Source organism: Gambusia affinis, linkage group LG19, assembly GCF_019740435.1.
Source record: "Gambusia affinis linkage group LG19, SWU_Gaff_1.0, whole genome shotgun sequence".
NCBI lineage: Eukaryota > Metazoa > Chordata > Actinopteri > Cyprinodontiformes > Poeciliidae > Gambusia > Gambusia affinis.
Genome location: NC_057886.1, coordinates 8604767 through 8628009, shown reverse-complemented (window position 1 = coordinate 8628009; position 23243 = coordinate 8604767). Strand labels below are relative to the sequence as shown.

Sequence of the window (23243 nt, the reverse complement as noted above, 5' to 3'; positions counted from 1 at the left end):
TTCCTTCCCTCCCTCCCTCCCACTGCATGTGTGAGACCCTGAGATGCCTCTCGACTCTGGTAGAAAAGAAATATTTCCTCCAACTGGGCTTTGACTGGCAGACTCAGAAACATAGCAGACGTTTTGGCTGCTATTCCTGTTAATCATTTGGGTAATATCTTGGGTAACGGAGCTGTTTGTAAATTTTTGGTTCCAGCCGCTAGGGAATAGAAACTAGTTAAGATAGCAGCACAAATCTTGACTCAAATACTATAACAACCGATCTTTTTGCACATAGCAATGTTTTAAGTCGAGATGAGTGGGAAAAAAAACAAAAAACATTTGATTCAGCTGTCATGACCTTGCACAGCTATTCATCATTCTTTCATGCTACAACCAAAATTGTGCATAACTGCAAAGTGGAAGAAAAAGATACATAGAGGTACAAAAAGATCTCAAGAAATTAAAACAAGAAACTGTTGCTTGCATTTCTATTCAGCCGTCTGGGTCAGTCATTTATGGAGTCGATGTTCAATGCAGTCACCTCTGAAAGTCTTATTGATTTTGTCTCTGTATATCAGAAACTTTTACCCATTCTTCTTAAGTAGAGCTCATTAAGTCAGGATAGTAAGTATCTGTGTCCAGCAATTTTCAAGTCTGGGCAAATATTCAGTTGGACAAACGTCTGTGCCTTTTTAGCTGATGAATACGTTTTAAGAAACTCAGTACATTGAAGTTCTGGGTGTATTTAGGGACATTGTCCTGCTACTCAAGTATTTTATTGACCTCTAACAATGTTTCCTTCAGGATTGCCCTGTATTTAGCTCCATTTAAGTTATTTTTCCAGTATCCACGTGGTTTTTACAAATCAGAGGTGTTGGTTCCACTATTTTACTTTTTCAGAAATAGTGGGAAAGTTACAAATAGAGCTGTGATTATATACAGAATAAATCACTCTTAGATCAAATTAATATACGGATTAGACGACTTCTGAAGACAGTTGGTTCCAGTGATTTTTATTTGAGGGAGCGTGATTAAATGGACTGATCACGAATGCAAATCAGTCTAAAAAGAAAAAAACAAAGATTTAAAGCCACACATCCCCAATAATGCCCTTCATGTGAAATCCCAATTAAATATGTGGAGTTTCTGGTTGTAACATGACTTGATGTGAAAAACTACAGCTCTTTGCCTTACTTTTTTTGTAAGTCACGTTATCTAATAGATTATGGTGTGAGTGGAAGACGAGGCTGATGTTTTTTTCATTATTGCATCTTAGTGGTCCAAAACATTCAATAAAACAGTTTTGAGCTAAACTGTTTCAGAATATATTCTTAATCCAGAATTTGGCCAGTCCAAACTCACTCAGCGCTGCAGAATATAGTTTGACTGAGATTTTATTTTGAAGTGATGCCATTGGAGACGAGAGAGGCTTCAGTGTTTGTTCACCATCACAGGCATTCCTGAGCACACCGGATAATAAGAAAATATCCTCACGAAGCCAAGAGGAATATAGTGTTTAAAATTATTTATATTAATGTGAGATATTTAATCAATAAAGATTGTATCAATAACCTGATACGCTTAGAATTCTGCTTTTAACAAGCGTGCTGTTGAACATTACCTGGGTAGCTTTTTACTACTTTATCTTTACTTTATCACACACTAGCATCCAACATGTGAGAGCAGTTTCCTAATGTGGTGAACATAATTTCCTTCAGTGTACACAAGGTCATTATTCAGAAGCAGGCTATGGGCTCCTTTTATATTCATCAGAATGGATATCCACAGTCATAGCTTTAGTAGAGTACAATGCAGAGATTTTCTTCCTGTTGGAAGAGTGTCCTTGTTGAAAGTATAATAACATTTCAATAATTTCACCTTTTATTGGAGCTACATAATCTTACTTTGCAAAATGGAACCTCATATTGAAATACATGTATTCAATGCGGGGGTGGGGGGGAATTACCCATAAGAAGTAATTGGTTTCTACAAAATCCACCGGTGGCACAATTATGGACACCTCTGCTGTCAATTTTTAGAACCCTCTTCACTTCAGGATTCTGCTGTCATGATTTAGTTTTGAAGAGGACCAGCACAGAGATAGAAAGTGGTAAAATTGAGTACCTTAATAAAACAATGAGAACTTACAGAGAATAACACAGGGCTCTTAGGTCAAGCAATACAGGTAGAAAACAGGAGACTGTAACGAAAGAATCCAGTAGCGAAAAACATAAACTAGTGAAAACATCCTGAGGCAGGGCTAAAGCAAGAAAAAAAAAACAAAAAAAAAAAAACAAACAGACAAAGGGACAAAGGAACCAACATGACTAATCAGAGTTTTACATTAGTAGAACTGTTTTGTAGTAGTTGGTGTAAAATTGGGAAACTTAAAGTTACTTAAAATCATGCAACCAATATTCACGATGTATCTGATTAGTGTGCATAGCCTGTTGGTTTCTTCACAATCTTTTCTTACTGTGCCATTAACAAAGGAAACAGGTTTCTGAATGAATAAATGATGAGCCCACCTGGTACTCTCATGTCCTTTCATATTACAAAACGCCACAGATCCAGTCATGTGCACAGGAATTGGGATCATATTCTTCATGAGTGTTTTGTGACAGCAAGAAGCATTTGGATACAATCCTGGTCAAACAACGTTAGAAAAAATAAGCCTAAATAAAGAGTAATTATTGTCCTCATTGTGCACATGACTGGACATGCAATGTTACCGAGAACTGTTGCTCACATTTGCCCGTATCTCACTTTCTCTGTCTGCTTGCGTGTGTGTTTGTGTGTTTCAGAGGCCAAGCAGAGACCGTACTACGCCGACTACTCTCCTCTGCGCCTGACCATCCACACTCTGTGCACAAGCCACTACCTGGATCTCTTCATCACCTTCATCATTTGTATCAACGTCTTCACAATGAGCATCGAGCACTACAATCAGCCACAGGTAATGTGTGCACCTGTGCATATTTGCTTTAAATAAATCTCGATAAATCTTAAATAACAAAATTTTCCCCAATCCCCGATTGCTCTTTTTTCTATTTTGGAAAAGAGAAAAAAATGCCTTAAAAATCCCAAGCAGCTTTAATAAATATCTGTTCACTGTAATTTCAAAGGAATTTTCACTTTCTTAAAATATACACTCTATCATTTTTGCCATAGCTAAATAGTTAACTTGAACAGTAATATCTAAGCTCCATGTCTAGTGTCCTTTAAGTTACTAAGTAAATATATTCAAGTATCATAGAAGCTGGTGGCTGGTGTTCTTTAACATTCTAGACATCTCATCTGATCTAAGTAAAAATCTGAGAAGGGGGCTAAAAATCAGCGTGACAGCAAAGAAATGTTCAATGTCAACACATGGATCTTATAATCAAAGATTTTTCAAATTGTCAAAGCAATATTTGAATGAAACATATTTTTAAAGTGGCTCCGCTCTTACATTGTTTTTTTGTCTTTTAAGAGATGAATATCTTATTATTCATCTGGAATAAACTCTCTGGTTGGATAAGAGTTATTTTAAAGCTGCATCTTTCTGGGGTTTAAATCATTTTGAGTGTACCTGTATTTTAAAATCTGCTAACCTTAATGGTGCATTTGCCTGTTTATACTGAAAGCCATATCTGATCAGCCATATCCAATCAGCCATATCCGATCATTACTTTCCGAGCAGTTGGGAAAGTATTCTGTGTGCAAGATGTCTTTACATGTTGGTGTCTGTGTTCCTGCAGTATTTGGAGGAGGTTCTGAAGTACTGCAACTACGTGTTCACCATTATCTTTGTCATCGAGGCTCTGCTCAAACTTGTGGCCTTTGGCTTCCATCGGTTCTTCAAAGACAGGTACAATAGACCATAAGTGCAAATATGAAACACTTTCATGTGCACTGAACACCAAGTCTATGGTGTGTAAAAGGTAGTTGCAAAAAATAATACTATCCCAGTATGTTAACATGGTTTGTTGGCTTCGAGTTTAGTAAAGTAGACTCAACATGGTCGGTGAGTGTGTCCAACTTGTCTAAGGGCTAAATTTATTGTTTTCTCCCCCGAAGAGATAAGTGGGTGGTCTACCCATTAATTTAAATGCCTGGCTCACTGTTTACGGTCAGCACTCTGGCAGAACTAATATTAGGTCTGTTTCCCATCCTCTTGTTTTTCTTTTAGCTCTGTTAATATTGAAGAATGTACAGTTAATTTCTTTGTTTAACCTTTCATGTCAGACATTATCAGCCTTGGGTCAACGCCACCCTAAGGAAGGCACCAAAGATTAGAGGCTGCAGAGGGTTTTCTGTATACAGAGGCCACCAGTGTTAGTTAATGCATAGTTAATGTTAATGTGGCACAGTTAATGCATAGGTTTGGATTCAGAAGCAAACATCAATGTCGCAAAAATGGGGTGGCCTTCCAGGACAAAGATTGTGTTTTATCTTGTGAATTTATCTTGTGTAAATTCCTGTATTATGGACTGAAGCTGTAGTTTGCTGGAAACAAGTTATCTGACATTGTCACTGCTCTAAGTACTTTCCTGGAGTTTAAGGATTTTGTTTGTAAGGATTTCAGTTAAAACTGTCGTAAACGTGGACTAATAGTTTTTTTTTATTTATTATTGTTGTTGTTAATTATGAGTTTCATTTTCAGTAACACTTAAATTGTTATTTCCATTCTCCTGCTTGGAAAACAATGAGCTATAAATAATGGTCAATTCTGATTAGAAAACCATGACCATCTTTCACAGTTTTTATTTTTGACATGATAAACTGTGAAAAGGTTCTGAATACTTTTGCAAGGCGTTGTACTGTCAAGGACAAACTGTTGTTTTCATTTCTCACAAGTCATTTTGTTACTTCACTGTTAGTCTTTTGGTGGCATTAAAATGAATTTTAACTTGTGTTTAGGTGGAATCAGCTGGATGTTGGAATAGTTGCCTTGTCGATTTTGGGAATCACTCTGGAAGAGCTGAAAATGAAAGCTGCTTTGCCAATAAACCCTACCATCATCCGAATCATGAGAGTACTGCGCATTGCACGAGGTACATGCACGCACACACACACACACACACACACCCACACGCCCACACATGCATACAAAGTAACCAAACTTGTGTATTTTTTAAATCTATGTATTAATTTAAATGCTCTGAAAATTCATTATTGGCTTTCTGAAATGTAATCATATGACAGGATAACTATTTCTTTAGTGTTGTATAATGAATAGGACATTTTTATGAGTTTATAAATTGCTCTGCAAAAAGAAGCTGGCTAAAACATGTAAAAAAAAAACTTACTTTAAACATTTTTATGTGTCTCCTGCAGTCCTAAAACTTCTGAAGATGGCAAAGGGAATGAGAGCTCTCCTGGATACTGTCATGCAAGCCCTTCCCCAGGTAAACAAGGGCTCTTATTAGGGCTCAACCACTGTAAAATAGCATGTTTAATTGCATATCTTGCAGACTGACAAAGAAAACGGTGCCTTCTTTCATACAGACATATATTAAAAGCAGGCTCTATAACCAGGTCTCCCCATTTTGCAACTTTATGTGCCCTTTCTTACTCTGCAGTTTCTTAGCATAACACAAGAGAGAGGAGAAGGACATTGCCTTTCTCTTATCACGAGCTGCAAGAACACAGTGTTTGTATCTGCAAGCAGCTTTATTCAAAGTCTGTTTAATCTCCATTTTGAGCAGGTGTTGGCTGCTTTATTTGCAAAACATGTCAAACAGCAAAGAATTTATATTCTGGGAAGACTTTTTCTTTTTTTTCCAGTGTGGTCTCACCATAAATGAAGTCAAATATGTGTCAGACACACTAAATCCAATAAAACATTGACACAAATCTTCATTCTTGTGTTCCCTGGAGATTCAAGCGAGCAATATTTACACTGCTGCGCTCCTTTGTGGAGAGGGGAGTCTAACATCTGTATCGCTTCCAGGTGGGAAATCTTGGTCTCCTCTTCATGTTGCTCTTCTTCATCTATGCTGCCCTGGGAGTGGAACTCTTCGGCAAACTGGGTCAGTCACACACACGCCACACACACCCGCACGTCAGCCAGAAAAGCAACACACGCACTAGACTCCATGCTTCCGCGAAAAGTGGTTTGAGATTCACTTATTGTTCCCGCGCTCACAGCTTCAAGCAAATTTTCCTGCCTGAATCGTTTTTGTTTTTTCTCACGGTAACCCCTATCTGTCTCCCTGCCGCTCTGTTTTATTTTATTTATTTATTTTATTTTTTATGAGAGGGGTGTTTGTTCCGAGGAAACAAACCATTTGCACGATCGTGTTTATTTTCACGCTGCTCTCCTGACAAGCCCGCAACGTCCAAATTATTTTCTGTGAGCGGATTAGCCACATCAGGCGTCTGGGAAGACAAAAGAGAAACAACTTGCTGATGAGAGCGTATGCTTTCTGGGAAATGTCATTATACCTCCTGCTGCATTTGCCGTGCCAGAGGAAAGTAATGTGTTTTCATAAGGCAAAAATATCCAGCTTTTTTGTTGTTGTTGTTGTTGGCTGTGATGCTTATATTGCCAAGAGTGCTGAGAAAAGCTGTTTGTTTTGTATGGATGCCTCTGACTTTTCTATAAAATATATTTTGGCTTGGAAACATGAAGAAAGAGAAAATGGAGGTAGAGACATATTTAAGAAGTGCAAATTCTGTCAATTCTAAGTTTTTAACGTGCAAAATGACGCACAACATTTCCTCGTTTCATTTGGCATCTAACCAAAGAGAAGTCAAGTTGAAATGATCTGTGAGAAATAAAGTAGACCCAAAAAACCTTGGATGTATTTTATTGTCAATGTACACAAGACTTGGAGTGATTTTTTTATGGGGACTTGATGGCCCCATGATGCCATCCATTGTTTAGTTGACAGTGTAATTAAGAACTTGTTCATTTTTTATTTTTATTTTTTTACCTACCCTGTAATACTGTGCACGGTAGCAGGACAAGTTCAGCTTTGTTTTTCACAGTTCGGTTTTCCCCTCTTCAAAAATTGCAATTATTTCAATTTTTTTGCCTTATTAAGATCAACACATACCTTCTGTATTTGCATGAGACACGTATTTTGTCATGTTTGTACAACAGGTGAGCAGGAAGTAATGAATTACCTACTAGGAGTTCATAGATACTTATGCTTCTTATGTAGGGTGCCAGTAATTGCAGTGGTAACAATGTGGAACACTCCCACCAACTCACTGAATGAAATGCAATGTCAGGCTGTGCTAACCCTGTGATATTGAGTGCATTTTAAAGCTATTTACGCAATTTTATTAGGTGGGCCAGCACTAGTGTAGGTCACAAATGCTTACAGAGGGCAATGTGTGTTGTTGCAGAAGCTTGATTCTCAGTTGATAGATTAAATTACAATGTGGAATTTCTAGGCAACAGGAAAACAAGTTGATATTCTTTAATGCCTACTGATTTAATAGGGCCATCAACACTGTTTTTAGTGACCTGAATTCACTAATGGACAAATTCTACATTTGTTGTGCTTATTTTTCTAATGTCCTGTTGCAGCTAGTTGTGCTACAGTTTTATTGCTAGATTGTGACCATGGAAAACAAGTAGATATTCAAAATTCAAAAATACTTTACTGATCCCAATAGGGAAATTAAATATTGTTGTTACTCATATTAATTCAAAATTCCTCAAAGAGTTGTTGTAGATGGTCCTGGTATATATTTGTATTATGGGTTATGGTATTTGGGTTCTGACTGGTTATTTTCAGAATCACCTCTTAATAGAACATTGTGAGTACTAGCATCTTCAGTAATGAAAGAAATTGGAAATTCTTTGTATATATATATATATATATATATATATATATATATATATATATTTAAGCTTCCTATTGCAGCTACTTGCACTCTAACAATATTTATAGGAAAATCATGGATGTTTTTTGTCTATACGCGAGTTCTACTTCTTGCTAGCACCTTCACTAAGGGGAAGGAAATAAAAACTTGTTGCAGCTTTTTGAGAAAAGTTACTTTAAAGGAAAAGTTCAAAGTTCAGTTCTTCAATGCTCCTTGAAGAACAGCCTAAATGCTAATAATTAGTGAGAGGTGGAGTATTACCTGTGGATGTTGAGGAGTCTCATCTCTGACAGCAGATGTGCAGATAAGGTGGTGTTACAGGGAAATGACTCGGTGTGTACATGCCTGTATTGGCATGTCTGGCTCAGCACTCCAGTTAAGCTATTTTTAGCACGCCAGATACCAAAGCTATTTCGTTTTGATCCTCAAAACTAAATCTAATTAATAATGTCTTTTGATCTACACCCAGATGAATCACCATCTCTAACACTGTCCCCATGCCGACTCGATATGCGTCAGACACGGAAAGGGAAAGGAGGGTCTCTCTTTCTGCCAGAGAAATGACTGATTAAATCTAAAAATGACATTCTGGGTGTCTTCTATTTCTTCCCGAGACAGCACAAATGGTTATATTGGGGGAAAAAAAATAAATAAAAAAACTGAACTCTGAGTGAAGACGGATTCCATTTCCTATTATGCAAAACTGCCTCAATCAGTTCCTCTGAGCTGAAGTGTGACATTGTTAAATCCTCTCCCTTTTCTCTTGTTAACTGATATGGAAAAAAAGCGACACGTCGTACACGGTGGACAGTCTCGGTCTTCCTCAGCTGCCTGTTTGTGAGACCCAAATTTAAAGTAGCTAAAGATATCTTTTGGTTTTAATTTTGCACAAGTGCTCCTCGGGGCGCTCTCTCGGAACTGGCTCAAAGATTTCCATGTCCACTGCAAATAATTATTTTCACTTCTCTGCCATGTTCACATGCCTAGCAGCTCTCTTCCTTTTTTATGTAACTAAATCCTTAGAGCTTCTAAATGGGACGTCGGCAATTCTGTATCAATTTTCCTGAAAACAAAATCCACTAATGTTCAAAAATTGGTTCCTTTAAAGCACCAGATGGTTTGCTGTGCATAACGTAAAAACAACAAGAGTTTGTTTTCTTCAAATGAAATCAAATGCTTATCATAGCAGGTTGGGAGTGAAATATATTTCGTCCCTGTGGGAAAATCCTTCCTTGTCTCACTCAGCCCTTTTTTTTTCTGCTGCCCAGCATTTGTACAGGGTTTATTCTGAGCCAGTCTGCCTCAAATAAAGCTTTCTGGCTGATTTAAAATTAGCCTGCGTGTTCCAAACATGGTAGAATATGGCAGACCTGGGGAATCAAGCCTGCAACATGGACTTCAATTACAATAAAGCTGCAAACGACCTGGACTGGACTTCGACTCGTGCTCTTAGGACTTGAGATTCGATTCAGATTCAGATTCAGAGTCTGAGACTCAAATCTTATGAATAATCTCTGAAAGTAAGCTTGCATGTGTTAAATATTTAAGTAGGGGATTAATGCTTTGCATTACTGTAATGAATACAAATGAATGGTTGTTATGGTAACACTGTGTAAAGGGTTTGCGCTCTACATGTAGCACAACTGGTATGTTTCTCAACAGGGAAGGAGTTAAAGACTGTTTTGTTTTGGGATTTTTTATGTCAAGAGGTACTAGTAGTGAGAAAGCCATAGTTGGCAGTTCACATGTTCTCCTGTCAAGTGGTGCGTTTGTCTCACAGCAACCTGTTCATTCTGGCTTTCTCATAATGATGGGAAGGATATTTGCCTAACTGAATTCTCTTTTAAAAGACTATTTTATATCAAGCTAATCTTCAACATTCTATTCTCAAAATCTCTTAAAAAAAACAAAATTGATTAATTTTGATTAATCTAATTGATTAAAGTTAACCTCTTTGTGTTCAGAGTAGTTGATAAAAGTATTTTTGCATGTTTAATCATCAACAATGTCGATAAAGTTAACAGTTGGAGTGTTTTATTAGGGCACTGATGTATAAATAATGCCAAAATATGTTTTTGTTCTGTTCAGAATGCAGCGACAGCAACCCGTGTGAAGGGCTGAGCCGTCACGCAACATTTGAGAATTTTGGGATGGCCTTCCTCACACTGTTTCGAGTTTCCACAGGAGATAACTGGAATGGGATTATGAAAGTATGAACAAAGACACACACACACACGCGCGCGCGCGCATGCACAGAACTGAAGACAAGGACTGTCATACTTGATGACTAGATTATCGGAAACCACGGAGAGAACGCTGACCTCCAAAACTAATTATGTGGAAGTAAAGTAGCTTAGTATGGCAATGTCAACACTAACATTTTTATTTTCATCTCATTGAAAATAGCTTGTAAAATAGTGAGTTTGGCAACAAACGTTTTGCGTTTGACAACACACTGGAGATATGTAAAATTTTAAAAACTTAATTTCTCTTTAAAGAAGAAAAAGTGAGTTTCTTCAAGGGTGAAGTCTGAAAAAAAAATCTTGCTACTTTTTCTTTATCTTAATATTTGTTAGATGTTAAACTTTATGGATTTTGTAATGGTAAAAGTACTTTGAACTGTAGTTTTATCACTACAAAGTTTATGATGTATTTTAAAAAGAAGATGACATAAGGACTCCTTCAGTCTACTTGACTAGAATATTCCAATTGTGAGAATAAAATTCTCACAGTTGTACTTCTATAGTCCAAATTCAGTGTCACTATAAAGGATATCCAATCCTGAAACAGACGATCACATCTGTGATGGCAGATAAAAAAAAGAAGAAGAGAGGAATGAGGTGCAACTTAATTAAAACTTAGATCATTGTCTCAACATTTAATAATATTATTGTTTTTGCATAATTAGATAAACTGAACTGATTGTCTAATATCATGCGCCACATGCTCTAAAGTAATTTAAAATGACATATGCAATAGATTTTTTTTTTTCAGTTAATTATCTTTTTGGATATATTGGTGAATAGCAGTCAAAGTAGATTTATTTTCCAACTTATTTTCTTGTTGCAGTATTTGTTGAATCAAGAAACAGCTGTTTTGATCCTATTTTAGTAAAAATCTCCCTTTCCATCACGTTTCTCCTGATCTTACTGCCACTCTCTAAATACACTTTCTAGGAGATGGCCTTGGTATAAATTGTTATCTCTAAATTTGTAGTGTTCTCTCTAGCTGATTTGTATTAGCTCTGTAGTTGGACCCATTAGAGACACCCTCTAGGAGAAGAAAAAACAAAAAAACAACCTTCGCTTAAGCAGTTGAGAAGCAGAAAACTAGACGCTGTTAAATATCGCTTTTGAACTGAGTAGAATTGTCAGTAATGAATTAATCAATCTAAGACTGCGCTATTTTCTCTCAAACATCATTGCCACCTTTATACATAAATTTAAATCAGTTATGTTACTCTCTTCCCAAACTGGGCATTTTGCCTCTACATTTAGCAGCTTTTATGCTCCTTATATCAGTGGCAGTTCTCGCATGAATGGCACCAGGGGCGATCTCCACCTCCCTCCACCCCTTGGCCCCCACAGCTCCAGCCAATTAGAATGCTGCCAATTATGTAAGCTTCTGGAGTTGACAGGTGCAATATAAAATAATACAACTTTTTGAAAGGCTAATCTTCCTTTTTTCTTAATATGATGAGATTTGCAAATTCTGTGTTGATTGAAAAAGCAAACAAAAACGACTAATATACATAATAAATTTCTTAACCTGACAACTTTGTTTTGCTCCCAAATTGTAATAATATTAATAATAATGACAATCTGACAACTTTTCAGTCAGTGACAAAAGGGCTGAACTAAACTATGAGAAATACAAAATCAACCTATTTGCCTCCAAAACAGATTTAATCTTTCTTCTTTTTTTTAACTTCAGGACTAAATTGGGAGTAATTCTTGGCTTAAAAACATTAAATTCATGTGTGTCATCACGGTGATTGATCAAGTTGTTTAGAATACACAATTATTTTACCAAGGTTATATTTACATGACACAAAAACAAAGCATGTGTTTAACTTGCAAGTTTTGTCATTTTTTTCCAAGTTTCTAAAGACTTCCTGTTGTGTCACCTTTTAATTTTATTTATTTTTTTTATCCGTGTGTCTCTGTATTTTGGTTGGTATTTGCATCTCTAAATCTTACTCTTGGTTTCTTAAAGGACACTTTAAGGGATTGCCAGCCAGACGAAATCCACTGTTTGTCTTACCTACCCTGGGTGTCTCCAATTTACTTTGTCACCTTCGTCCTCATGGCCCAGTTTGTTTTGGTCAACGTGGTGGTGGCTGTTTTAATGAAACACCTGGAGGAGAGCAACAAGGTACGATCACAGAAAACAGTACATAGCATGGCGGTGTAAAAATTTAAATATGTGCGTGTGTGATAAAATATCATGCATTTAGCAAAAAGTGTCTCATTCTAGTTTTTGATGGGCCTGAAATTTGGTTGCAAAATGTAAACTAGAAGTGTGTCTCGCTCTCTAGGAGGCCAAAGAGGACGCAGAGATGGATGCAGAAATTGCACTGGAAATGGAAGTGGAGAGGCAACGCAGACAAAGCACCGGATCAAACAACAGCTCAGTGGGGGGAACTTATATCGGGCCATGCCCGAATTCACCTGAAGAGGTCAGAGGTCAACTGTGTTTGCTAGCAGCATACTGTTGTAAAATAATATCACAAGCATGAACTGAAGAATTTACTAATTGATTTTAACACGTTGTGACAGTTTGAAGCAGAATGTGGCGTGAATGAACCCTGCGGTGTTTGTCGCCCTCTGTAGGAGGAAGAGCAGCAGTACAATGACCAGAACCTGCTGTCTTCAGGCAAGATGTCCGTATCCAGGATGCACTCTCTGCCAAACGACAGCTACATGTTTCAACCCGTACGACCTGCTAGCGCCCCCTACCCCACAAAGGAGGTAGATGCTAGTTCCCAGCACCAGCATGCGGGTGAGTTGATTGAAACCTCCAAACAACGCCACAGAAATGTTGAGGTTTGTTCATATACTTTAACATGTAACTGGGTGCAAGACTAGTGACAGTGCAGTTTACTAAACCTTACATAGAATATATGATAATATATACATATAATTTCACTTTCAAAATAGATTTTTATTTGACAAAAAAAAAAGACTAAATTATGATGTGGGGGAAGATAGATTCTGCTATCTATTTTTAGGCTAATAAGAGGAAAATTCGAGTGGGGGCTAAGATGTAAATACTCAAGATTTAATATTAGTTGTTTCAAAATTGTTACATAACATTATAGGTGTGTTGTCTTTCTAGAATTAGTTCTTTCCTGTAAACAGTCAAAATAGCAGCAGAAAAAAAAAGGAAACATTTTAAAGGCACTGACAAAAACTGTTTCATCTGCAGTCAGACTCTAATGGCATGTTGTGACCCGGCTGTGGGCAGACCGAGCTCTGTCCCAAGGTACTGGCTGTAGTGGATGAGTTGATCCATGTGAATCTCTGCAACCTTCACACAGGCTCATCTGCTCAACTTCTAAATGGCTGGAAACCTAAAAGGAGACTACAGTTAACTTTCAGGACAAGCTGGAAAGTCACAAAAACCATATGCGCCAAAAAAGAACGAGTGTACAGATTACAGGAGGTTTTCGGAATCAGTGACTTTAGAGCTTGAGCTGAAGGTATTGATTTAAGATGAACGTAATGCTGAAACGGCTTTACCCGAACTCACAGATTCAAGGGATATGTGTGTTCAAAACACCAGAGATTCTGGTTACATAGTTTCTTTGAGATTGGACTTGCTTGCCTATTACTAGTCTCTTAATAAGCCCTCCAGAGGTGAAAATATCCTTACTGCATCTATCATGTGAAGCTTTTTGTGTAACCAGAATCTAAATGTAGATTTTTTATCATCTATGAACAGCTTCAAGATAACATTTCTGCTCTGATTAGCAATCCATTCAAAGTTTTAGACAACTTTCATTCAGAAAAAAAACAAAAAAACATTTTGTTTTGATAGCATGTCTGATGTTTCAACATCTTCTAATCACCGCTAAATTACTTTCTTGAAATTGCTGATCCCTTTACTCCAGATGTGCTATCATAATAAAGTGTCATTTACTACAATGCTACAGGAACTACTACATGTGTCAGTGTAGTACTAATTGTGCACGATTTTTTTTATTTTTATTTTTTTCTGCAAAGCTGCATGTTTCTACGGAGGCAAAAATGCGATTCAACCTTTTGTGTGGTGACCTCTTGATTCATCTCATCCCGCAGTCTCAGTGATGTCGATCCAATCCCAGCCCTGCGAGAGCCGCTCTCTGCTGCAGGTTCCAGACGCTTCCCCTCTTCACCCCCAGTCGACTCCCACCCTCACTTTGCCCCGCATTGCCCCGCCAACACCCGGCCCCTCACCACGGGCCCTGCACAGACAGGTGAGAGAGACCCGACCGCCTCATAGTTCAATTCTGTTGTTACGTTTTCGAAAACAGACATGGGGAAATTCACCTCCCTCAGACTGGAAAGGCTGTTTATACACCTGTCTTTGAGGCTCCAGTGAACCACTTCTCCACAGGACTAAGGTTAAGGTTCACTTTTCTACAGTCAAAGTCCAGAATTAAATCAAATTAAGATTCATTAGTGAGACTAAAAGGAGATCAATCACAGACTTTACAGATTTACAACAAATGTTGTTTTTTTGTGTGAAATTCTAATCATTTCAATTCAGTCTTACATACATTCCATTTGATCCTGGTCATCAAACAGTATAGTATGCACACTTATTTATGCAGAGTAGAAACGCAACAGATCACATCACGTCCTTGACTTGCAGCATTCATTCAAACCTTTCAGATTTTATATGTCAAGTAATTTGTAATGCTTGACTGTGACATCAAATCTCTATAAGATGGGGTTCTGCTAAGACAAAATGTGAAAACTTTTAATGAGGGTAAATCTGTTTGCTTGGCTCTTCTGTTTTTTGACAGCGCAAGCTTCAAATTCTGGAATATACGTGTATTAATAAAGATAAAACAGAATGCAAGACACTGTTAATGTCTTCATAGGAATCTTTGCATTATTTCTTTCTTAATGAATTTCATCATTTTTACCACACGAGCTTACCTTGCTTTGAACTTTCACTAGGACTAAAGCCACCAAGAGCTAATAGCTGTGTGTGATTTTGTGTGTTGCAGGGGGCAGTTAAAGTTGATTCTGTGGAGTCCCAAAGCTGTGAGCAACAGGAGAGGTCCAGTTCGGCCCATCTGCCTCCCCAATCCCCATCGTCACTCTCCCCACTGCCTCCTTTGCCCCCTTCCCCCTCTGCCCTCTCCTTCCACCCATACACACCATCTCCCTCCTCTCTTCCTCCGTCACCATCTTCCCTCCTTCCTCTCCCGTCTCCTCCGTCTTTTCTCCTGCCTCCACCCCCCTCACCGCGTCTGCCCTCTCGCTCCAGCAGCCTCCGCAGGCCCAGGGCTCCGTCCGCCATTTCCCTCTCGGACCCGGCCGACGCAGAGGTGTATCACATTACCAGCTCGGCTTGCCACAGGTGGAGGGACGCAGACGGAGGTGAACAGGAAAACGGGCGCAAGGCAGGTCGCAGCCACTCGCTGTCCCCTTACGCCTCGCCGCTCTCCCTCGATTTGATCCCCACGCTGCCTCCTCCGTCCAACAGGAGCACCCTTAGTCTGCACGGGGCAGGATCAAAGGACGTCAAGAAAGGCTTCAGTGTCGACCTCCACGGCTTCCTGGAGAAGCCTCAACTAGAACTGGCGGGTCACTCGGATGACCAGCGGCGCCACTCGATCGAGGTCTGCCTTCCGCAGGCCCTCATAACCACCGACAGCCAAAACTTTATGCTGGAGACCCATCGACCGGAAAAGGGCGCTCAGGCCTTTCCCGTGAGGGTGCAATCAGTCGGCGGCAGGCAGAGAAAGAAGAAGACGAGCCCCCCCTGCATCTCCATCCACCCCCCCCCAGAGAGGGAACAGCGCCTGCTTCCCTCGCCCCCGAAACTGGCCGACTGCAGCATGACGCTGAGACGCAGGACATCTTCTAACGACTTCACACAGCACTCGCAAGACACACCCGCAGAAACGCAGCTCCGCGCACACATGCAGACAACTCTGACACCGATCGCCGCGCCGCTGCGGCCGCATTCGCCGACACACACACTGACCCCGTCGCAGGGATCCGCCCCGACTCACGCCCAGGCGCACACGCCGCCTCCTACTCACATTCCCATCAGCCCAAACGTCTTCATCCAGCCCCACGCGCCCCTCCTCCCAACCGTTATGCCTTTCTCCCAGACGGTCGCGAGGCACTCCCCACTCGCAGGAGACTGCATCCCCCTCCCCCGATTCACCTTCGACCAACCGCAGTCCAGGTACACGGGCGAGCCCGAATCCGTCGCCTGCTCTTCCCCTTTCGACAACCGACTGGGAAGCAGTCCAGGTTTCAGCGCAAAGAATCGGAGGACCGCCCAGTGAACTCTCAGAGTTGCATTCAGGAGATGAATTATTCAGTTTTGAAAAGTCTCTAAAGCTGGAGTAGAAACCTTCCCCAACCCACATCTGACCTCAGCAGTGTTTGGTGTTGAAGAAGGGAAGAGAGGCTCTTTAATTTGTTTTTCTTTAGTTATACAAAGAAAAGACATTGATTCCTTCCAGGAAAACGTGGGAAGGAACTCCTCATGATTAAAACAGATGGCGGGGTAATTTTTTTTCTTGCTTAAAAAAAAAGAAAAGAAAAAAGAAAAAAAAAATCCGCCAAGGCTGGACATTTCTAGTATCACTCACTGTAGTGCGTTGATGGCTGATCCCCTCACCACACAACAGGACTGAAGCCACCTTACTCTGTAGCCAAAGTTTTTTTCACACACTGTCCTCACCCACGCGAGCCAATCAGGAAGCAGCGTCTGGCTGGTGACCGCCGACCCCTTTTTGTTTCCTTTTCTTTTTGTTGTTGTTGTTGTTTTCTTTTTAAATAGGGTAGGCGGTTTGTGAAACGCGAGCGTGGGAGGGGGAACGGTGGGATATGCAACTTCAGGTTTTCTGCAGACGTTCTGCTCGCCCCTTCTCTGCTCCTCGATCACATTGATCAGAGAGGAAAAGTGTAAATGCTCCGTGCGAGGTTTTCCGTCGAGTCCATCGTCGCCGAAGTCGAACTTGCTCATTCTCGCGACGACAGAGAGGGGGAGCACGGCAGAGCTGTAGTTTTTTTTTCTTTTGCCCAAGTGTAAATAAAAGGAAAAAAAATAATGTATTTGGTGAGATTTAAAGATAGCTCTATCCATATGCACATATTTTTATAGAGGTCTATAATGTTTTTGCACACAGATTTGAATTTGAAGTTGCTCGTATTTCCTCTGTTGTCCTCTCGTGAATGTATGTTTCTTCTAAAAGATCCAGCGAGAGTGGTGAAGGTGATTGAAACTCCTCTCAAACTGCAAGTCGAGGTCGAGGGGAGGGACTTTATTTTTCTATTTTGACAAAGCATCAGAGGAGAGAACTGGCGTGTGATGTGTTTTTTTTTTTTCTGTAGTTTTGTCTCAGACTTTTGTGTACGTGGTGTCTCAATAACAGTCTGGGGAAGCAGGCTCAGTGGTGCAAACACGTAGGTCTTTGATGGACCTAAACCATGAAGAAAAAAAAATCTTGAACCTTTGAAGAAAACAAAAATCTCTAGGGAAGCTTTGCACTGGTTTTTACAAGTTGATTTCAAAATTAGGGATTTTTCAGCAAATTTTAGAGGACAAAAAGCCGTACTGGGGTGTCTTTAGGAAAACACAAATACCTAATCTACAAGCACCTGCAATGCCTTGTAAAATATTTATATCCATTAAACTTTTTCACATAAGTCCAGTTTTCAGTTTGCCACAAGCCAAGTAAACATGGAAGGAAGTGCACTGATCTCATCGCATTAGCCTCTTTCCCTACGATAAAGCAAGACGTGGTGGCATCGTGCCGTCGAATTTTGTCTTTCAGTATAGGGAAAAGAAAGCTGTTGGGAGTTAATGGGAAGATGGATGGAGCCAAAAAATAAATAAATGCCTAAAAATAAAACCTATTTGGGACTAAAAATATTTTTAAAAAATGCACTCAGAGCAACAAAAGAATGGTTTAGATATGCAAACAAGAATGGCCTATCCAAAGTCCATACCTACATCCAGCTGAGAATAAGTGTCAAGATTTGACAACTTACATTTACAAACACTTTCTATTCAAGACTGTTTGAGCTATTTTATTACGAATGATAAAACAAAAAAAAAAGCTAGTAGCAAAAGACTTGCAAAGCACCAACTTAAAGTGTCTGACAAAAAAAACATTGTCTTCAGTAAATGATTCACATATAAAAAGCCATTACAATACATCGATGTTGGTGAATGTGAAGTGACAAAATGTGAAAAAGTTCAAGGAGTGTGTGTACTTTTGCAATGCAGGGGAAATGCGAAGAAATTTAAAGTGGCATCACTGAGCCTCTCTTCTGCTGCTGTGCTTCGGCTGGATCAGCTCTGACACCCGTGTTTCTGTACATCTAAAGACAACCAAACTAACTTTCTAAATATGTGTAGCCAGAGTGCAATAATAATATATAAATATATATATGTGGAAAATATAGTGACATCCACACTACATAAGACAGCCAACATCCTTGTATTCATACATACTGTAGAACTGTTATAAATATATGATATAAGATGATTTTATTTTTTTTTTTCATGATGGTTGAGGGATGCTACTATTTCTAGCGGTCATGCTGCTGTAGGTATGCACGGCCTCATTATGGCTGTGATGGGGCGGGTGTGGCTGTGGGGTTTGGTACTGCAGATTTGTTTTTTTGTTGTTTTTTTTTCCTCCAAAAGCTCAGGCCCACCAGCCTGGGGTGTTACTGTAAGCAGAAGAGTGACAAGCATCTCTACTGAGGACTCAATAAGCCATTTGTCATCCCACTCTTTATTTTTTTTCTTCCTCCTCTTTAGACTAGCAATTCATCGTTTTCAACGGATCATATTTATTTCCCACACCAGATAAAATGAAGCCACAGCTTGCTGACAAACCACACAATCTGTTCCAGTATTGTCGTACAGAGCCGCACTTCTACTCTGACACAGCACAATATGCATTTTTGATCCAGCTGTTTTTCAGCTCAGTCTTGTTTGGCATATGTGTGCATGAGAAGTACACTTTCGTTATTTCAAAAGTCTAAAGACAGCTGGCTGGGACAGCGTTGTTTATTCTATGATGCTTTTATTTTAATTTTTTTTTTCTCATTGTGCTTTATTTCGAATGTCTTGTGGTGATCAGCATGAAGCATGCACAAGTCCTCAGCGACCTGAGAGAAAACCAAAGTGCTTTGATGCTGTCTCTGATCAACCAAATTTACCAACCAAATCAACACATTAAAGGGTGAATATCATCATGTTTTCTTATTTATTTATTTATTTATTTTTTTTTTACAACTTTTTAAATTCAGTTATGTTCGGGTTCATAGCATCCTACTGTAGCTATGTTTATATAGCGATGTCCGGAACTCGAGATTTGGACGAAAAATGCCTCTAAAAGTAAGCTGAAAAGTGATGAAAATCCAAACTCAGCCATCAGTTTCTATACCAATGGCCAGGTAACACAAAAATTGTGACGACAAAATTTCAAGCTTAAATTCAAGCTCTTAAATTGAATATTTCTGTGGTGATTTACCCAGTGAACTGGAGGAAGTCAGGTGTCCAAAGCATTGTTCTTAGGCATTTCTCCTGCTAGGCTGGGTGTACCTGTAATTAGCTATGGGAATAAATTACTAAACAATTTTAATCGAAACCAAGACGTCTAATATACACGCTGTATTCAAGTAGATGTAATGTCTGCTCTGGTTCTGACCAGTTTTGTCACTGTGGTGCCTTCTGCCGTCCCTGGAATACTTTATGTCTGCAAGTTCCGCAATGAAACAGAAGAATAGTGGAGGGAAGTTGCTGGAAATTCTCATATTTTGATAACCAGTCCATGTTTCATGATTTGGATTATATTTGTCGCTACTAAACTTCAAAAGGATATAAATTTTTAGTCAATATGTCATCGCTTCTGAAAAGTCACTTTAAGCTAATGCTAAACATGTGGTTTTAGGAAAAGAAAGGAAGTACTATGGAACCCCCCCCCACACACACACACACACATACACACACACAGATAACGAAGACTATAGAATAGTTTATACAGTAGTGCTAAGATGGTTTCTACTGCTAATATTAATGCATATTATGGCCTATTTTGTGTTTGAACTATTAAAATAGGTGTGCCATTTTAGGGGGGGGGGTCTCAAGTATTTTCAGATTGTAGTCCTTCAAGGTTGTCCCTGACCCCCGGGAATACATTATAATTAACATGTAATTCATCGTTCATTCGGCTCCCTGAGAAGAAAATAAATGAGCCTTTGTTGAAGGGTGGGTAAACGCACCGAAGCAACCTTTGGAGGGAGACGTTGACATGATCAACAGATTCACCCACTGTTGCCTCATTTTTCTGGTTCTGCATACGGAACTTTGTGGCATGTGCTCCTTTGCTGCATTGCCCAAAAAAAAAAAAAAAAAAACAGTCACAAAACTGTTTGACCTGATTGGTTTTGGAAAGTTCTTTGTTGGTGTTGTCAGGGGAAAAAAAAGTCAGTTTTCTCTTTAAAAATTGGCGAGCTCTGCTAATACGTATGTTACATTATCTTCCACTTTTAGTAGTTGTACCTTTCAATTTTAGAGAGGTAGATTCAAACTGTGAAAGATTTATATTTGAGACATTTAATATTTATAGGTTTTCAGACTGTAAAATATGATGACATTTTCCCTTTAAGTAAGCAGCGTCTCTGCTGGTTTGTGTTGTGAAAATTGTGAAAAAAGTAAATTAATTCTTTTAACCTCTTGCTTTATGGATGTTTAACTCATCTGACTTCATTTCGGAGGCTGGTGAATTGTCTCAAATGGGCAATTGGAAATCTTAGAGAGCCACCTAAGCACCAGATCAGCGATGAAGATGATTATAACCGTCATAATCACTCGGTCATAATCATTACTTTTTTGCTCACTCATTAGCGTTACCTCTCCCACGCTGTATGCATGTCGAGGTCAAAACGGTGAGATACACATAAATAACTAATAATCATACGTGTGTCAGCCTCACACGTCGCTGCTTATGAGCACAGTTGAGAGCTAGTTCATTTCTTCGTAGTGCTGTTCTTCCAGCTCTGGAGGCAGATCTGAACTTGGACTCGGCGAGGTTGTCATTTCTTCCTGAATATTGCACAGTTCCTAATTTTGCTCATGGTTTTTTTTATACAGTGTTTGCTCGTCTTGTTCCTTGTCCTCTTTCTGCACAGGTTATCAGCAGTGGGGAGGTTTCATGTGGACAGCCTCTTCTCTGTCTCCCCCTTATTTGTTGGAGCGCAGACAGCCCCGATCTGTAAGGCATAATTGCCCTGTTAATCAGTACAGTTTGATAGAGACAGCTGAATCGTTTTTATGATTTACAGATCTTTGGATCTTAATATATAAATCCTGTTTTTGAGGAAAACGCTTTTGACTATTGCATGTAATTGTTGAGAAAAAGAAAAAAAAAAGAACTTTTGGGAAAGAATCTCCTGGGTGTTTTAGAGATTTTGATATTTACATTTTCAGACGTTACAATTTGTAGATTGACTACCTAATTGCTCTGGGCTCTGATTATTTGTATCTGATAAAATCCTGATCAAATGACCTTATTCTTTATGGTCCAATGCAATATGGGGTCATCAGTTGCTGTACGAGGACCAGACTCCTCTTTATACAGTTTTATAGAAAGAAACTCGAAGTAAAGGAGCTTTTTTTCACTTTTCCTTATAGTACTATGAACATTTTAGGAACGCTGGTGATAGTGAAACTCATATATTTTACGTAGGAGTAGCTTTGGCCCTGATGCGCTCTAAAGGACCGATTAGATTAGTTGCATTTTCTTGGTCAACACTGAGGTGGAGGCCATGCTCTTTACAGGACACGATTCTTTCAAAAATACAACCTAAACGTTCAAACTGTGACAGAACATGAGGTTATTTAAATAAAATGCCTTGTTCTTGTTTTTCTTGTTTTCTTTTTCTTTCTTTATTTTGCCTGCTATATTTTTATTTCAACTCTCTGACCTAAGCGCTCCCTCCTCAACCCCTCTCCCCCCCAAGCCTTACAAGAAGGGGAGCAGCTGTTTTTGTCTGTTTTGAGACTCAATTTGTCTGCAATAACAAGCTTTTTCCCTACGTTCAGAGGAAGAAAGGAGGGCACAGGATGCGTCTAGAGGTTCAGCAAATGGATGCTACTTATTGTCTTGTTGCTGATTACTGTGTGATGACCAACCATTGTCCCGAAGGATGTTTCCCTGTCAATTAAAGAAATAAATGAAAAGCAAAGTTTTTTTCAGTTTTTTTTTTTTTTTTTTTTTTTTTTCCCATTCCTGACACAGTCTAATGGACTTCTTGCTTTTGGCTTTATTCATAGAGTAATTATTTCAGTTTACACACATATATCCTACAAGTTTATATAGAAATTTTGATTAAATACAATAGTTTTAAAGCACAGTTTAGTGCAAAAAACATCATCAGGGGACGCTCTGCAGAGAAACGGAGGATGTCGACCAATAGCAGTGGAAGTTTTAAAATAAACTTGTTATTTTTGTAAAATACAGAAAAAAATAGACGAAACTGTATTACATGGAAGAGTTTACTGTCCAACTGTGGAGCGCAGTTTGATCAACTTCAAACTGCTATATTAGTCTTTAAAATCTAATAATCATCCTTGTTAAGGCACCATCAGAACTGTCAGAGTGAGGCTGCGGAAGGTCTTTATCGCAACTGTGTAGGTAAGTAAAACAACCACTAGGTGGCGATGTTTAACTGTAAAAATTGGAGATATTCAATTGAAAACTGAAAGATGTCGAATTGAATGTGTACAGTAGTCTTCGTGCGTCTAAATTCCTTTTATGTGACAGAAGAAGTGTCAATCTTTTAGGTAAAGAAGACGCTAGGCTCCAATAGAAAAATATTTAATGACTAGCTACAAGAAACACCGCAGGGGGCTTCAAAGAAATGCCAAAAAGGATTCAGAATCTTAGTGTATTATTTTTCTCAAATGTATGATGTTTATATTGTTTCTCCACTTGATCGATTATGAATTAAGTATGAGTGAAAAAGCCTTTTGTTGGGTCTAGTCACGACTAGTCTCATCTGTAGAGTCAAGAAATCACTTGAACAAAAAGACAGATTGGGCAAAAATGGCATCCAGAAGAGAAATCCAAGAGAAAAGAATACAAAGTTCCCACTAGGTTTGCCTAAAACATCCCAATGATCCCAAAGCTTTTGTCAAAATATTCTGCTACATTCGGTGTAAAACCAACACAGAATTTGAGAAAAGAA

General features: G+C 39.0%; 1 protein-coding gene across 4 annotated transcripts in view; it reads left to right on the top strand.

Annotated features, from left to right (window-relative positions):
- LOC122822297 (voltage-dependent T-type calcium channel subunit alpha-1H-like) overlaps positions 1–22236 on the top strand; it is a 141285-nt gene extending 119049 nt beyond the window's left edge. For 3 of the 4 annotated variants that reach the window (XM_044100856.1, XM_044100855.1, XM_044100857.1), the window contains 11 exons: positions 2787–2938; positions 3723–3832; positions 4885–5018; positions 5302–5372; positions 5918–5996; positions 9892–10013; positions 12019–12177; positions 12341–12481; positions 12636–12804; positions 14103–14260; positions 15020–22236. In XM_044100856.1, the coding sequence (XP_043956791.1) occupies positions 2787–2938; positions 3723–3832; positions 4885–5018; positions 5302–5372; positions 5918–5996; positions 9892–10013; positions 12019–12177; positions 12341–12481; positions 12636–12804; positions 14103–14260; positions 15020–16315 (2591 nt within the window). In that variant the 3' untranslated portion in view covers positions 16316–22236. Of the gene's footprint in view, positions 1–2786; positions 2939–3722; positions 3833–4884; positions 5019–5301; positions 5373–5917; positions 5997–9891; positions 10014–12018; positions 12178–12340; positions 12482–12635; positions 12805–13230; positions 13288–14102; positions 14261–15019 lie in introns of those variants that run through there. The other variant, XM_044100858.1, reaches the window with a different exon arrangement.
- The last annotated feature ends 1007 nt before the right edge of the window (positions 22237–23243 follow it).